General features: G+C 38.9%; 1 protein-coding gene across 4 annotated transcripts in view; it reads right to left on the reverse strand.

Annotated features, from left to right (window-relative positions):
• Window positions 1-787: 787 nt before the first annotated feature.
• The window catches only part of MFSD6 (major facilitator superfamily domain containing 6), a 28,712-nt gene continuing 10,869 nt past the window's right edge, over window positions 788-18,630 (reverse strand). The window contains exons 3-8 of one of the 4 annotated variants that reach the window (XM_086751148.1): window positions 14,155-14,252; window positions 8,650-8,811; window positions 7,981-8,079; window positions 5,707-5,987; window positions 3,685-3,703; window positions 3,326-3,467 (exon numbers count right to left, since the gene is read on the reverse strand). In XM_086751148.1, coding sequence (XP_086607274.1) covers window positions 3,457-3,467; window positions 3,685-3,703; window positions 5,707-5,987; window positions 7,981-8,079; window positions 8,650-8,811; window positions 14,155-14,252 — 670 coding nt within the window. In that variant the 3' untranslated portion in view covers window positions 3,326-3,456. Of the gene's footprint in view, window positions 3,468-3,684; window positions 3,737-5,706; window positions 5,988-7,980; window positions 8,080-8,649; window positions 8,812-14,154; window positions 14,253-18,630 lie in introns of all 4 variants that reach the window. The other 3 variants (XM_086751147.1, XM_086751149.1, XM_086751146.1) reach the window with 3 other exon arrangements.

An 18,630-nucleotide genomic window follows, 5' to 3' on the forward strand; every position in this document is an offset into this window, starting at 1 on the left:
GATGCTGACCTTAAAAACCCTCCCAAGCTTGATCCAACATTGGAAGAATGTCAAAAACAAAACCCTCCAAAACCAACTGCTGTCATTCCAGCCCTTTGCCAACAGTGAGTTTACCTGCACAGTGCTCCTGCGATATATGGAGATTACAGAGGTTTACTGAAACACAGTTGTTAACCACTCTCCAGTGTTCAGCCAGAAATTCTGGAAACAGAACCTAGATCTTAATCCATTGCCTTAACCTTTATAAAAACCTTTCTTCCTTAACAAAGGATGTTACATTTATCTTCTCTTTCATGGTGTTTAAAAACAGTTAGAATTTCATATTTATTTTGTATTCACTGTACAGCATACTTTACACACTGTCTTGTATTTCAAATTTTTTTTAAAATAAAAGTATTTTTCAACTATGTGGTTCTCCTCCCTTACACATTTACTCTCTTCAGAACAGCAGGACCTATGACAAGGAGGAGCCAAGCAAATTGGGTGTGTGAAACGGTACCTGTGCATTAGCTGCGATCGCTCCAAAAAGGAGCGTCCCCTCTACCTCGAATGCCTCTCCCTGAAGGAACTGGCCGTTCTCATTCTCCACGTGCGACAGATCCAAACCACCACAAAGCCAGAGTTGTAAGGTGACAAGTGAGGTCTGGCAGTTACACACAAACAACAAAACAAAACTAAGATCTCTCCATCGTTGCTTTTGTATGCATACAAGTTGGGCAGTTGAAATAGTAAAAATTTAACTCTCCTACACCCAAGATAAAAAATAAATTCCAGACAAATGTGCCACTGTATAGAGCAAGTGCAATAACGCAAATATATTTTGTTAATCAGAAATAGGAATTGGAAGTATTTCCATACAAGCTGACATGACCTGCACTTAACAGCCTTTATCTCGAAACTGCGAGGTGACAAACGTAATTCCAATTCTGACTCACTCATGATGTCCTGCACATTTCTGTATCAGCCTGTTCATGATGCACACTGATGTGCATCCCCTTCCATCCCCCTCACCCCACAGAAGGGAATTTGTGTCTACCGTCAGATTTTAACATGAAACAGATTTTAACGCTGCGCAAGAGCAGTTCCCCAGGCTGCAGGTTCATACCCTCCAGGCACTGCCCTCCAGTGAACCCAGCAAAGGGTCATTCTCATTGAATTATTTTCAGTTCAGGTGATTATGTTTGCTGCTGGCACTGTAACATAATAAAACGTAATAGAAGTTCAGATTGATCCTATTAAATATATTATGGATATTTTATATTTCTTACCACAGTTTTTACAGTTTCACAAATATCAAAACCCAGGTGTACATGTCCATTTTGCAACACAGAATGACTATACAATTCCCAAAAAAGCAGGCATTTCAAATACACGATTCTGAAGTGTAAACACAGTGTACAAGCTCTTCACCTCATAATCCAGGTGCTATGCGGTAGCAGCCGAGGTAACACCGTACAGCATGAACTCAACAAATGGTTGGTTTGCCTCAAGATGATTTTTAGCATCCTTCTGTCCTGTCACCTGTTCAGTCTTTAGTTCTCCCCAAAGTTATACAAACATACAATAAATACATTTCTGATTTTAAAGGACACTTAGACAAGTCATGAGGATTTACGTGAGTACAGTACATTTAAGTTGAAGTGCAAAAAAAGTAACTAGTGGCTAGTCATCGATGTTCCTTTTTATTGTCTATGGTGTTGGTCCCAGGCACCACCAGAACATGGGTTGTTCTAAAAGCACAGCAAAAGCACAGCTATGGGACACCCCTTCAGTCAGGCTAACTGGATGCCAAAGTGGGTACAACTGCACACCCCCTTTCCTGCTTAGCTGCTGCCATCTTCCCCTCCCCTAATCCTGTGCTCCCATTCGTCTTGCCTCTGGGTCACTCTACGGTCCCCCAGCATGCACCTTCCCCAGGGACGGCCCCACACGTTGCATACATCTGATTTCAAGGAGGGCTGAGCAATGCTCACTCAGTCCCGCAGAAGCTGAATGCCCAGAATCTCGCAGGAACAAGCTGTTAATGTAAGCAAATGGGCCAGAACACTATCCTGACTAAACCCCCCCCCCGACTCCTCCTTGAGCCCAAGGATATCCCTCCAGCAGCAATTTTCACTGCGCACCAGCAAGTGAGCTGGTTGCAGTTAATATCAGAAAGCATAACAAAACAGCATCCAAAGTCTTCCAGTGTCTTGACATTGGGCAAAGTAATTTCCTAAACAGAACTGCAATTTAATTACGTTTGCTTCCTCCTGAGTATCTCTCACTCTACTTGATTTCTGCATCAACAACTTTGCCCCTATAATCCTAATCATTAAGATTTTTAGGTGATTCCTCCCTACTCCCCACCTTCCCTAGGCACTTAAAGCTTACTGTTTTCTTAATAAATAACCACAGTAACTACACTGCATTAAATAAACCATTGTATAGATGATGAAATAAAAAACAAAACAAAACAAAAACACATTGTGTCCATTGAAACCCTTGATCAACCTCAGGTTGTGCAATCTTGATCAAAGATTCTTGTCTCAATACAACATCAAACCTAAACCTACTCAAATGCACACAACCTATGCCCAGCTGAAGGGCTGCAAGTGCAGAGGTTAACTTCTTTAGAAGCCTTCCTCTAGCTCTTCTGTTTCACTAAAATGCTAGTTCAAAATTTTTGCTTTGCAGAACTAAACCTTTATCTCAAATAAGATAACATTAGCTTCAAAAACATATTCTTTGAATATGTGTGTGTTTTACTTAATCCATCACCGTAATACGAAGATACGCTTGCTAAAGCTACTCTGAGAAATCTTTACAGAGACAGTTTCATGCTGTTCCTATATTTACTGGATCTGATATTTTCTAATAGACAATGCAGGGAAACTCAGTTTCTCTCCTAAAAAGTCTTTTCATTTTTCGTGGGAACAAATTCAAAGAAGAAAATTATCCAATCAAGTCAGGCACTCTGTGCCTCAACAAGTGAGGAGCGAACTCTCTTTTTCTACAGATTGCAAAGAAATCTCATCGCACTTGACTCAGCTTTAGCAAAGCAGCCAAGAATTCCTCCTACCGTTAGATCCGGCCACATCACTTCCCTCAGTTCTGAACTTTTGGCTCCCCTGCTCACGTTGCTCTGTGTAGTCATATGAATATTCTTTATATAGTTAAAAGCTTGCACTGCATCACATTATGATCGTTAAGATGAAGGAAGTCCTACTTTTAAGCTCCTACTCCAGCGTTTCCCAGGTGAGAAGCAGAATTCCATGCACTGGATTTGGTAAGATGAGCGCACCTCAGGGCCCTGCAGCAGCAGGTTGAGCATCATGAGCTGACACAGTGCCGTTGCCATCTACTTGGGAATCTGATGTTGCTGTAGGTGTTGGTGCTGAACAATTGCTGGACTGCCCAGAATCTGTCGGATTTTGGGGTTGTCTTGCTGAGCTGGCTGATGAAGCACTGCAATTCTCATTGATTTTCTAAAGAGAGGGGAAAGGATTGCATGGGAAAAGTAAGTATAAACACTCATGACACTGTCCCCAGTAGTACACCCCCAGATGCATTCAGGCACTTCTGGAAATCCACAAAGCACTTACTTTGAACGCCCGCAACATAACAAATCAAACTTAAAGCAGCAAAGCAAAAGTAGTACACTTAAAGTCAGATGACACTAATAGCAAGCAGACAGTAGCTTACCTTCCATCTCTTTTCCTAACTGCACTTTCCCAAGAAGCATGCAAAAAACAAACTTGTTGTGTTTCAAGGGAAAAAAGAAAAACAATTAACTGGACTTCAAAGCGTTCAGACCAGATCATTATTTTCACCAAACAATTCTGTAAAATTTTTTCACGCTCCTTAAATACAGTTTTCCTCAATAGTTCCCTCCCTCCCCAAGATACTGCTCAGACTTTCTGAATGGCAGAACTTTTGCAGTACTGATGTACGATTCCATCCAGTCTACTCAAACAGGCCTCACTAAGGAACGTGAGAGCACACTTAAACATCAGTTACATTCCCCAGGTTTGAAACGGCAAGCCTTCACACTCCACATTTCAAGATGACACTATCTATGATTATTTATTTGCACTGAATAATAGAGAATATGACAAGTATGTCCCTTTACTTGAAAGGGTATAAGCAAGTAGTAGCAAAATCAAGCCAAAATCTTAATGAAGCGTTTTGTCACTAACTCCATTTTCTGTGCACTGACCTTTCTTCCAAATGATCTATTTTCATTTTAAGAAGGCTATTTAACAAATTTAATAAGAGAGCTGCGCAGTCTTCTTCTAGTTTCAGTGTTTTACTATCACCAGCCTAAAATAAACAACTGAGCACAAAACTTGAAATGTTTTGGAGCAGGTTTGTCCTTTTGGTGCACTGAAACAGGGTTAAGAAATTTTGGAGAACGCAGATGACGAAGAAAATAATGCAATGTGGTACACTGGATTTTGGCATATCAACAAGAACTACTTTTATACTACTTCACTTCTCAGTGAAGTGGCTGGGTGGTGTCCAGCAGCGTTGGACAAGTTCTTCTCAGACACACGTAACTGCAAAACATTGTTTTTCTGCCATGTTCATTGCTAAGGTCTGTGCACCTGCTTTTCTCTGATGTAAAAGGGGCCAGCTTATACAAACCAAGACCCTGAAGGCATTTACCAATGGGAAACAGAGTGGTTTGTCTGGAGAAATTACTTTGATGTCAGAGAGCCTGTGATATCTTCAGTGTCACTGTTAAAAAAAACCAAGCCATGTTCTTTGACTCAGGGAAGCTCAAAACCAACCAAACAAAACACCCGCCAACCTAAAGCACACAGGCCTGTAAATATATTTCCAAGAATAAATACAAATAAGAAAGGCAGGAGATTGCTGACCAGGTGAAATTCCTACAGCCTCTGCTCTGCTGATTCACACTCATAACCCAAATGACCAATTTCTAAGGACAGCAGTTCTAAAACCTGCATTGACAGCATTTCCCTGCTTTGCTTAAGCAGTATGCTTCAGCTCCACTCTGACAGGCGTGTCCAAAGCATTAGGTGATAGCTCAAGATTCAAGCCCGTCCAATCATCGATGAAGCTAAAGGTATTAAGAGGTATTTTGGGAGGAGACAGGACAGAAGGGAAATGGTGTAAAGTAAGCACCAGCAATCAGACATTTTAAATCATTGCTCTTATCTGGTGTAACTCCAGACAAAAAGGAGATTAACTTTATTTGAACAGAAGGCTCTGCATCCCAACAGTAGCTGTCTGGAACATCTATTTCTGCAACAATGTGGAGACTGGACAGCATCATCCAAGGAAGCAAAACTAAATAAAAATCATTTAACACTCTATTAAGAAGCTGTGCATCTTCATGTTCAATTATCACCTTTTAAATTTTGCAAAATCCATAACTCGCCAATTCCAACTAATATGAAAACAAAGGTAAACTTGAAGGGAATTCAAGTATATCTGAGCCTGCAAAATAGAGTCTCTTTCATTGTCTCTCCCTCTCCTCCCATCTTCAGGAAGATAATACTTGCAAAAATAGTTATTCCTGCTATAGTATACATAGAAAACAATTCTGTTTCATGAAGTATCTCAATCACTGTTTCACAACTCCAAATTTATTACAAGCTGACAGAGAATACCTGCGAGGTACTAACAGATTTACACAGCTAGAGAGGTTTTCAAGCATCCAACAAATACCTAAGAACTTCCTGTACATTAGAAGATTACCTGCAAAGGTTGATTCTCAGGAGCTGGACTAGTTTTGGATACTTTCACCATCTCTTTTATCTGGTAGACAGCATAAGCTAAGGTGACCCAAGGAGAAGAGCTGATGCCCCAGGCAGGCTTGTTCACATCCTCTTGCTCTTCTTGGTGTTTAGTTTTCTTTAGAGGGAGTCTGGGCTCAGTCCGAGGCATGACATCTTCAGACTGCTGTTGTACAAGGTCAATAGTTGCTATAGGAACAGGACTGGAAGGCACCGGGATCCTTTCCGCCAGCATTGTCTTTTCTGAAGTTTAAAACAAAATAATCACTGGCAAAAGCCAACAAGTTTAAAAAAAAACGTGAAGCACACAATGAGCACTAAGTGTTTCTTGCTTTCATAATGTGGTTGTCACTGTACTGAAAGCAGAACGCTGGCACAAACAGCCAGGAGCAAGACACGCCACAATCTAGTTAGGGAAACACGATGTGGATGGTGCCTTACAAGCAAGGCTGTTCTGCAACTGCAGCGAGGTTTGTTAGATGTCTGCAAAACCAGGAGAGGCTAATGAGTATGAGGTGGTCCATTTGTTCCCAGGTAGCTATTAGAAATTCATATTTTCATGTTACACGGAAGAAGTAATTTTCATGTTATATGCAAATTGAAAATGTCTTCTAGACTTGTAGCAAACTACTTTCTCTGCATAAAGCCTGCATCTTTCAACTCGCTCGTATTCATAACAAAACACTGCCTTCAGACAGGAACCATTTAATGAAGCTGCACAGCCTACATGATCAGAACAGCTGTTTCTGATCTTAAAATTTCTTAACCTACTGACTTGACTTAAAGAAGCTGCTCCACATGAAATAGTTTTCACAACTGCCTTGAAATGTTATCCATAGAATGACTTCCATGACCCAGCACAATGTGCCTTACAATCCTGAAAAGTCAGAGTATTTATATTCGAAAAGTAATTGAACAGATTGTTAGAAACTGTTGGATATTTTAAGTAATAGCTGTATGTTCTCTACGAGAGATAACATGTTCTGTAAACTCTGAGAAAATATTTTTCTGAGTAGAAATATTTTACCAAATAAAAAGGTCTTTTTTCAAAATTATAGAATCATGTTTTGTTTACAGACTCTTAGACAGTACTGGATATTTAAAGCAATGGCTGGATGTTCTCTAGTAGCGAAGAAATGAAGAGACTAATCCTGCACACGCTTGACCACATGCTTAGTTTCGCTCATCCAACTGGTCTTCTTGAAAGCAACCGAATTACCGCATGCTTAAAATTAAGATACACACTGTTAAGATGGGCAGTGTGTATTAAATGAAAACCAAAGACTGAAACAAACTAAATAGAATAAGGCCACTAAGAACAAACTATTCTTTTGTAGATTCACATGTAATTAACCAAAAGTTGATGGGAAACTGAAGCAGCAAATATCCTTTTCACCTTTCCATTTTTTGCCATTATCATTTGAACAGAGGTGAAGAAACTTCCAGCAAAATACATATTTGACCACTTCAGTACAGGCAACTTGATAACTAGTCAAGAAAAATTCATTTCATATTCCAGCTAAAGAAAACTAAATTTCATTTTATACTCAAAGCTCATAGTCAAAAGTTAATGTTTGGGAAAAAAAGCAGCTCAAAAATTCATGACTTTTCAGAATTTGCCACAGCTTTGTTATCTGGGTAAGAATTAGATTTATGCTAAACTCTTAACTTTGCACAAAGTATTTTCTTTCCAGTTAGCCTTTATATTAATAAAGATGGAGATGAAAATGTTCAAGTTGCACCTGAGGGGAAATTTCTCAGGTGCCAGAACAGAACTGAGGCAGCTATAAAAGCCTGTGTTCTCTGAAGCCATCTCTACAATTTCTGGCAGAGGTGGCTTGGACTAGTAGAATATGAGAGCGTGCAGTGGTGAAGGTGACCTTAAAGAACTGATACAACTGAAATTACTCACTACAGCTGTTAAGACTAACCTAAGGGATTCCCAGAACTGAGAGGAGGACACACAAGTAGTAAAATATGTTACGCTTTCCTCCTATAAACATCCAGCAACTCAATGCTGCCTGTCTTACAGCAGCAGCACACCACTTCAAATTCTATCACTGCTCAGGAAAAAAGGTCTCATGTGAAAACAAACTGTTCAGTCAAAATCTGAGTAAAGACAACAAACATACAAATTTAAAGCTGCAAAGAGAAAATTACATAAAATTAAAGCTTCAGAGATAATTTTTTTTCATTAGCTTTAATTTTGTAGTGTCTCAGTGACATGAATATTTACCTTCTTCATCATCAGGAACCAACAGCCACTGGATCAGTGCAAACAGAAGAAGAATCACTAAACAAGCCATCCCTATTCCTCTGAATGTGGCAGCAGGACCTGTAATGAGATTTATTTTTTTTTTCTAAATTGAGAATCTACTTACTGAATAAAATAAGTCAGCATTATGGGTACGTATTGTCCCATGCAGACTCTTACTAGTTTTTTTCATTACATTTTCCTCCCCCAACACTTCTTCAGCAGGCTTTGAAAAGGATTTTAATCAAGTAATTAGATTCTCATTTGTTCATCCAGAGGCTGCATAGCACCAACCTATTCTCTCACAAAGGATTAATTTACCTTACTTACGCATCAGGCTGGAGATTTGCTCACACAATACTAAAAATATCTAGGCATAACATATTTAATCAGTATGTAACGCTGACAGGACAAAGCCATAAGCAACCTGGTCTGAACTCAGCGCTGACCTTGCTTTGATCAGGGGCCTGGATGGGAGATCTCCCAAGGTCCCTCCCAGCCTGAGCAGTTCTATGATTCCATGATTTATACAAAGTTTATTACTCTAAAACACAACCATACCTTAAGCATAAATAAGTTTAAAGCTGGTAGTTCAGTAAAAGCAGAACTTCTATAAATAAAACAAAAATCTTCAATACAATTTTTGCTTACCAAAGTAATTGACCAAAACCCCTCCAACCATGGCCCCGCATCCTCTGCCCAGGCCCAAGTGGAGACCTTGCAGGATTCCCTGGGCTGACGTTCTCAGCTCCGGAGGCACTGCCGCGCTGAGGTACGAAATACAAGCTGCCCATATGGCCGCATGTGTGACACCTAGAGAGATGAAACACAGTGGAGAGTACAGGGTCCAGAGCGTACTAACACAACATCAGAGCAACTGTGCTCATCAGCTGGAGCATGCGTTGGGGAGCAACGACAAAATCCCTTCACTGACAAATGCCTGCAAAGTACAAGTCAGCTTTTGGTAATGTGATACTGGCAACCAGGCCACAGGGAGATATGATGACTCCTTCTTCCGCAGAGGCTGTCAACAGCTCTTTCTCCCTCTAAGATGACCTCACTTCTCTTCTTCAGACACAGTCCCTAGGAAGAGGAAATAAAACTCTTTAAAAGCTTCTCTGCCAGATTCTTGTCCCTTCAACAGTGACCCGGGGCCTTGGAAATACAGTCCTGATTTCATGAGCTGCAGGCAATTAAAGCATTGATGTTTCTCAGTAGTCTCCTTACTGCCACAATGAAGGCAATGTAAAGGTCATAAAATCTGAACAATATCAGAGATATCCATGTCATTTCAGAGGCAAGAATTAATTTCCTTCTGCCCTTCTCACTCCCTCCCAAAACCAACCGCCTCCAAGCAAACTCTTTCTGAACTCAACACCAACACGCTCTGCATTTAGCACTGAATGGTCTGGACGGGAAAAGCACGCCAGCTCCTCAGGGTAGGACAAAGATGCCGATTTTCACGCCTGCTGTTCAGAGGCAGAGTCAGCGTGCCCTTCCTCCCGCTGTGACTGCATCCTGCGTAGGTGCTGCTGCTGCCTTGCATCTCACGCACTCCCGCCCCGGGGACCGAGCGTAGCAGAGGTCCTCACTGCTATCAACAACAGCAATGTCTCCAAGACAGCCCCAGCTCCCGAGCAGAGATTTTGGAAGTCTCCTTCTGGCAAATGCCTTGAAGATTCAGGGTTACGAACATTTTTTCCTACGGCAGAAGAAGGACAGCTAAAGGGAAAGACAGTGAATCACCACCAGCACGCAGAAACAGGCTGCAAGTGGGGCCCTCGTCTCTGAGCACCTGCTTGGAGGGGGTTTTTTGTGCAGTGGGGAAGAATATGAGAGGAAAAGGCAGGGCTGTGGAAAAGCTGGAAAAACAACACAGTTTTGTGGCTCATCACACATTAAGTAAGCGTGAACTATTTTGCCACCCTCAGACTGAGTGGGAATACTTTTTTCTTATTTAACCGGTATTAAAAATAGTCATCACAGCTTACCAGTGCCCAAGCTCTACTGCCTCGGTTTTAAAAAAACGTTGGCACAACCAGTGATTCAGTCAACATGTTTCTGTCCTCTACACTTGACTTATTAATGAACAGTTGGACACTCAGTAATTACTTAGGTATTTAGGCTGAAGACTCATAAAAGCAAAAAGACACATGATTTTGTAACATACTCACAGAATAACTTGGATTTTACTTAGTTGTAAAATTATAAATAGCTCCATGGAATTCATATAGTTCAGGTATGGACATGTTAGATGTCCATGAGGCTGTACAGTTCATTTCCATTCCAAATCTAAATAAAAATTTCTTGAGCTTAGGGTTTGTAAAGGTCACCTTTATATGTTGCAGAGCTGGTTTTGGTAATAGTACACCATCTTGTTGAAAAATAGAAGGCTTACATTAGGATGAGTGTACTTTACCTTACCATTTACAGTTTAAGGCTTTAAAATTCACAGATTTTCCATTCAAAAAGCTCAGTTTTAAAATTCACTGAATATCTACCTTGTTTTTTAATGCAGACCCATGTATGCATGGAAAATATCTATCAAGAACTGTTCCAATAACAAAGCAAAGCTGAACTAATATAGGTAATGTGGTTTTTGCTTCAGCAAGGATATCAATTAATGTAAAACATTCAGTTTTATCAGCTGTTAAAGAGTAAGTTGAGTTTTAAAGCCTGGCAAATAAAAAATACATCAGAAATCATGTGAACCGTGACGCACAATACCACTGTATTTGTTTGAAAACAAAAGGCCCTAACTTAACCAACAGGTTCTTGGATGTTCTCACCTTTACTAGGCCAACCAGACAGAACATAGTGTTCCCTGTTCCTCTGAAAACAAATCCATACCTTTCAACTACTTTATTTCACTTGCCTTTAACGGTACAGAGGTTCACAATATACACACTGTGACATTATTTGCTAAAACCCACTAACCACCATTTCACCATCTGGACTATAGTTCCAACAGGCTTAACCACCTTAGTGTTACACTCAAAATAATAATGTTTAGCAAAATTAGGACAATTTACATATAAACATAGAGTTGAAGTTTTGGGCAGCTAGATTTCCTAATTACTGTCAACTGAAGACCCAAGCTTTTTGCTCTCTAGACCCAACTGTGTTGCAAAAGCACCAGTAAGAGTCACTTCTTAGAAGAGTATTTGTTTTGGAGTTTGTTAGATAACTGCTAAGTGAAAACAGCTAATTTTCAGGTTATCAATATATTTTTGCACTTTAGAAAATTCCTGTTACACAAATCAGTGAGCTAGCATAGCCGTTACCAAAGAATTTGAACGACTGCTTTGGAACATAAGTCACAACTAACCGCCACATCACAATGTGATCTGTTAAGTGCAAAATGAACAGGATAGCTCGTGTGTTCACAGACTTGACGACATATATAAACACTTATACATTTGCCTGTGAGGATGTCTTGAAATTTTCAGTTATTAAAGACTCAGCCTCGGCTCTCATTTTCATACATTGCACATGCGAGCTTATACAGCATACAGATACAAAACTGTAAATTAAGAAGTGAGTTTAAGTCTCCCCATTTACTCCTTTGAGAGTGCAATGCCATGAAAGAGTCCTCCCCATCCCAGTGACCCTAACAGCAACTGAAACACAGGATGGTTCTTATTGCAATCAATAGATGCAGCTTGCAGAGTCATGTTCCATAAATCTCTCCATGCCCTTCAGCACAGCACGTGGGGATAATCCTTCTTGTACTGCACAAACATAAAAAAAAATTCTTTACAAAAGTCAGCTGAAACTCTTGTTGACCTTAAAACCCCTCCAGCTGATGGAACTGGAATTGACATAGAATTTGACAGCTTCCTGGAAAAAGTGTTAGTACAATGATAACAAGGATTTCACCAACAGATTTAAAAGCCCTATCAACTTGATGCAGCCACGAGGCCCACGTGGCACACACATGTTCTGCATAAGCTACTTTTTTGTCTTTAAATACTTCTAACCCTACATATGCAAAGCATCTACAACTCTTACTTCCCTCTGTCAACAAACTCACTTAAAAATAGGAGCTTCCACCTCACGAAATTTCATTAAGGTGTCATCTCTTAGAAGAGGTTAATTTCATTAAGGTGTCACCTCTTTCAATCAAGAGATTGAAACTGCCAAGAGCAAGGAGGGGAAAAGAATAAAGCGCAAAAAAAAAAGTCAACAGTACTTCTAAAAAGATAAACTTGATCTCCCATTCAGCAACACTGAATGAGATTACTGGAATGGTAATGAACAGAGTGGCAGTAATTAGACACGCATAGAGTATACCTATGGACCTCACGGACACTAATAAACCATGTTAGATGCAGGCTAAAAAGTACACGTAGAACACAAAGAGGCTTGGGGGGAGTGGGAAATGTATGCATGCGTGTTTGTTTTGTTTTGAACTTTGTCATTTGCTGACTATAAATAACTGCAAATAGCAAGATTAACCCAAGTGCACATGATTCAGCAGTGGATAAATGCAGATAAAGTCTGGCAGATAAATTTATGAGAAGGTATTATTTTCAAGGTACTTAGTTTCTTTAAATCTTGATTACTCAAGATTATATCACACAAAAAAACCTCAACAAAACAACTGCCTCACAGCCTTTCTGTAAAGGCAAACCTATATATTAAGCAATTCATATTGAAATTTCAGCAGAATAAAAACAAGATTCAAAGTAAAAAAAAAAAAACAAAACAAAAAACTTATTTCTCAGCCATGAGTATAGGCTACTTCTGGGCACAAACTTACGGCTATATTGTTGAGACACAAGGTTTTTTTCCTGTATTTTGAGATGAAGTATGTTTAAAATAGAATTACCTAGAAGGCAATATCCAAAGCTTTGTCATTTGTTCCCCTTCGATGTTTAAGGGGGCAAAAGTACAAAGCAGACACATTCTTCAGGTTCTTTGTAACATTTTAATATTTTAACATTTGGTGTGAATTATGAAGTATCAATTCAACAGTTATGGTTCAGAATTTTTTTTTAATTACAAAATTCAAAAGCTTGCTGTTGTGGTTACTGCGGTCTTAATACAATAAATCATTTCTGTTAACAGGGAGGTAAAGAGCCTCTTTCTACATATATGTAGAGATTTACACAGTGCTCTCCCGTGGCATTTTCTAACCAAAGATTTCTGTTAGTATAGTAGAAAAAGCTAATGCAAATTCAAATTATGCCACACAGAAGAATAAAACTTCTAAGTATAATCTGTGGAAAATTTTCTGAGTAGTATTGTTTAAATCCAAAATACTGGCTTTAACAAAGATGGTACAATTGTTTTTAAAGGCAGGGAAAACATTGTCTGCATTTAAATTAACCATTCTCTTGTAGGCTTACAGACCCAAAGACTTTAGTATTCTTCAAATACTGAAGAAACAGAAAGTAAAATAGTTTAGATTCTTCCTGGTTTTGAGAAGTGTTACCCACTACAAAGACACAAACAAATGTCATAAAAACCTAAGTTAGAACAATTTATACTTTAACATTGCAATGAAGGTCTTATAGACAACTTCGACAACATAACTTGAAAACAGGGCTCAAATTACTTTTCATAGACGACACCTCTGTCCTACTAATTAAATTAGTTAAAGGACAAGTATCTTAAAGAAGCTCTATTAGTACAGACAACAGTACTGGAAGAAATTCCTCTCTAGCTATTAAAAAATAATTCTATAGTCTAAAGGTATTGATCAAACTGAAAAACTACGCAGTATTTTAACAGAGAGAGAATGACTCAGACTATTATGTTGTTGGTGGTGGTTTTTTTTTTTTATGGCATCCTTTCAAGAACCACAACCTTTTGCATTTAATGAAGTTCACATTTACCACCAAATAGGATTTGCAGTAGGTGTGTACCCAGCTCATACTTCTGTCTCTTTGTTTGGTTAAAGGGTGTGTTGGTCTCACACAGTTCTGTTTGAATAAACAGAGAACTGTGCACAATCAAATGCAAACCCACCCTTTTGACGTGAAATATTTCCCAAGATAAACAGTAATGCTTTATGAGTCTGGGTATTCTGGGATATTTGTGGTAAAAAATATAGAGAAATACCAGATTTTTACTTAGTCACAGTCCACCTGAGAACAAGATAAATGTAAGCCCTTGATCTTATACTGGAAGGGCATTAGTGCACTGTCTTACCTTGAAGTACTTCCATCGGAAGAACAGTCCAGGCATTTTCCAGATACGAGATGTAAATGTATCGAGCTGTATTACAGGCAAGACCAATATAAAGCACTCTAAAGGAAGTAAGGAAAAGAGAAGTCAGGATAGTTTACACTTTCCTTTTCCGGTATGTTACAATACACCTTACCACTTCAGAAATCATTTGCACATGTACAGTTTGCCAGTGTAAAGCATCTGCTCGACACAAAATACATTCTTTAAGTCCTGCACCAAAATATAACGCTTGCCCACTCCGAACACATACTCAACCGAGGCTAAAGGTAAGACTCTCTTCAAAATCCTAATGGAAAAAAAAAACTGAAGACACAACAGATTTACTGAGCTTTTAACTGCGCTCTGTAGTTGCATGCCATGCTCTACACAGGACTGTATTTCAGAGAGACCATTTCTAAGCACATTCAACATCCATTCCAAACAATCATCTTTTCTCATCATTCAGAGATTCATTCTTCCATTTTAATGCAAGCCTGGTGCGGGTGTGTATTAGATAAATTGATTTTACCCCAATTAATATTAAGTTTATAGTCCCAGTATCTGCAAACTGCTCAGAACTACTCTGAAAACACATCCCACAGAAGCAATATGGTTTGTAACAACATGCCTCATGATAAAACTTAACCATCCTGTTGAAAAGCAGCAGATGCTGCATCTCAGAACAAAGAGGAAAAAAAGCTCTTATACCAGTTTTTAAACAATGAAGCACAAAGACTATTTGTGCAGTGCATTTCCCATTGCACATTTAGCCTGGCGACTTCTCCCTTCCAGTTCTCAGATTTAGCTTAGTTTACCTCTGGGGTGCTTATTCATCTGCCTATCTTTCTCTTATTTTTAGATGGATCTTAGGAAACAAAGACTTAATTCAAAACACGTTTTTAGCTTGAGAAAAGATGCTATTGCAACCTTTAAAGATTTTTTTCAGGGAGAAGGATTATTTCTTGTCCAAACACGGCTTCTTGGTTGACCCCTGGGTTGGCACAAGTGAAATAAATGCACTTGACAATTAAGGTGTAAACACAGACACTGTGAAAGGGCTCGTTACTCTTTGTGCTGCTCTTTTTAGTTAGTTATTCTGCAAAAGGATACCAAGATTTAATTAAATGGTACACAGCCACTGAAAAATCTAGAGTGAGATGCAATCATAAAAATGCAGGAGCTTGTTAACATTTGAGGTCTCTATATATACTTGTTGACAGCTAAAATACCAGTACCATAGTTTTCATCATATCAGTGATATAAAAAAAAACATTCAAAATTATAGCCAAGTCTGTGTGTTCCACAACATGGATTTACAGAAGACAATATATTTTACTTTCAGCAAGCTGGGTAAGCTTGCAGGAAGTTCCCCCCCTCAACTCACACATCAGACCAAGCCGTGCTGCTTCCAGACACATATAAGGTCCATGAATAGCTGGTTTAAGCTGCCTTTGGGCAACACAAGCCCAATTGTTCCTTGAAGAAAACATGGGAAGGCGTGAAAAAGTTTGGTATTATACAATAAAGAGAACAAATTTATTCTTTGCGCCACGCATCCTAAATTTTGTCTCCCTTTAATTAATGCCTTCTGTTCCAAACAAACAACTCTGTTGCTTTCATAGCCACAACTTAATGTAATTCTTATGTACCATCACATTTCTGAAGTCTGTTAGGACACATTTGCCACAAAGGGTAAGCAAACATACAAGGTCTGCAGGCTCCTTTCTTCATCCCCCTACTAGCAAGGCCCAGGGTGATGATACAAAGGCACTACCTCACCATATACTTGCTTTTCCTTATCAGCAGTACAGATGCACCCAGCTCACTGGTTAGGACCAGACTGGATTCAGAGTTTAAGAGCAGCAACTGAGGTTCCAGCTTTACGTTTGTTACAATAAGTACAGAGATGTAGGTAAATTACAGTTTATGCAGATTTCTATAATTATGCTTTTAGAAAGGTACGTCACAGAACTTTTGTGCATTTACAGAGTCTTTTCAAAAATCTATTTATAATAATCACTTAGGCTCCTTATCAGACCTAAATGGCTACTGTAAACAGATGTTCCTTATGAACCCCATATGCAGTACCCACAGAGACACCTTATTCAATTTACAGGTTAAACATTTAAAGCACAGGATCTCTACTTACATGAAGGAGACTAAGCTGTTTACAACCATGACTACCAGTCTCTGTTTCCTATAAAACTCACTGGAATTGTGGTCAAACACATTCAAGCTTAACCTCAAGTAGGAGGTTATTTTCAGAAATTAACATAATCTTCCTCAACTCAATGGCAGTTATGAGTGCTTCTGCACAGGATACCATTCAACAATGGTGCCTAAATATTTCATAGCCAGGTTTGTATGCTTTCCATTGCAACGGCCTCTCAACAGACGTGTGGCCTTCACCACGCTTTCTGATGACTTATTTCTTTTTAACTCATTAGTTTACTTTTAAATGAAAATCTATTTTGTCATCTCTCAGAAGATGGCTGCAGGAGGCAAGGCAAAAAAATACCCTTCTAACATCTGCAATATTCTCTCCCCTTGTACAATCACGGAACAGCTTTCTAGCTGAACCGATTGCTGTCGTTACTCCAGATTCACCTAGTGACCTGCTAATGTACCACGTTAGAAACACTAGCAGCATGTATAACGTAGGCACACGTGCAGCGCACCTGTGTATGAACAGTAAAGCAAATTAAGTCAGAAATCAGGCATTTTAATCAGCACATGCTTAAAATGCTTGGACAGTAATTTGAGTATTAGTGAAACCCTGTGAAAACAGAATAGGTTTTGAAATGTTGTAAGGATCTTACATGCCAACACATACAATGGTAGAAAACAGAAAACTTTACAAGGCTAGAAAGGAAAACCGAGTTTCTATCTGGCAAGGGTGTAAAGCCTGTTCCCTTGCAGTTCTACGCATAGATTAGCATTTTTCCCGCTACTGTGACACTGCACGCAATTCTGGTACTCATGCCTGTCTTCAAAGAATTAGGACAGGAAGGAAAGACTGATTGATAATGATCAAATAAATACTGCAAAAAGACTGTCTACGTCTAGGAGTCTAACAACCCAGAAGAAAGAGTGAAAACATTACTTCTAAAAAATATTTTTTAAAAACATTAGTGACAGAAGCTAATGGAAGGTGAGACAATCTCAGGATTGAAGTAATCCTACCAAAAAGAGATGTCAAGCTACCTATCCTCTAACTGTGAAATATTCACAGCTTGCTGTGGATTAAGACGCACATCTAACATCTACCTTATTTCATACCAGACTTTACACCAGAATTCCCATAAACATGTAACTGCTTTTGTGCCAAAAAAGTAAACAAGGCATTTACAGCTATTAAAAAAAAAAAAAAAAAAGAAAAAAAAGAAAAAAAAAAGAAGATATGAAATACCAATCCCAAGTGCTTCTGATTAAGACTGTTCCAAGAAGGATATATAGTTGGAAGCTACTGGTTCTTGTTTATGGCAGAAATAATACCTGTACTATAAGGCAGCAGACATATACAGAACTATCAAAGAATATGAGCTATGAACTCCTATACATTCCTACTGGGAGGGGGGAGGGGAAAAAAAAAAAAAAAGAAAAAGAAAAAAGTTTGCCTTCTCTTGAACAAGCCATGCATTACACAAAGTTCAGAATGTACAAGAAGGGCAACCAGGAGGAGACATCTCATAAACTGTGATGACTAAATATAAGTAAGCATTAGGTAGTGTTAAAATATGACTAATATGCATTTCCCAGGTGCAGGTATAAAGAACGTTGTTTCACTGCAGATCTGAGCTAGTATTTTAACAACTTAACCCTGACGCAATCTCGGCTTCATAGTCTTAACAGCGCGAAGAAGAGAAAAAGAGGAGTTAATCCTGTACATCACCTTTCTTTTTACTGGCCAGTGCTTCTATCCCCTTCTATTTAATCTTACTGACAAACCTACCATTCTTTTGTTTTTCCTTCTTTGTTTAGTTGAAATCTAAGCCTGAATTTTGTACTATAACCATATACATTGAAAGAGCATGCCCAAGCTATCTTTACCTATCAAGGCTGTGACCTGTTCTCCACCATCATATCCTTCCTTCAGTCTTTGCATGCAAGCTGTTGTATTTTCTCATAGTTATTATTGTCAAATTCAGAGATTAAAAGACTGACTCAAAGTAAAGAGATTCTCATCAGTTAAAAGGAAGATAAAAACTCCATCTTTTAAGTAATGTCTGAAGTTACCGTGCTAAGCATCTCAAACATTTTTAGTAGAGATCAAATGAATAAAAAAATTAATCCCAATAAAAGCAAAACAAAAAACCAAAGAGCGAAACCACAGAACGGAATGCACAAAAAGCACAATGCAGACAGCTTAAAAAATACTTACATCTCCATGACTGTATGATTATAAACAGGGCATTTGGTAAGAACATGATGCTAACAGCACACAGAGTGGCACATTTA

Source organism: Chlamydotis macqueenii, chromosome 6, assembly GCF_036417535.1.
Source record: "Chlamydotis macqueenii isolate bChlMac1 chromosome 6, bChlMac1.mat, whole genome shotgun sequence".
Taxonomy (NCBI): Eukaryota; Metazoa; Chordata; class Aves; order Otidiformes; family Otididae; genus Chlamydotis; species Chlamydotis macqueenii.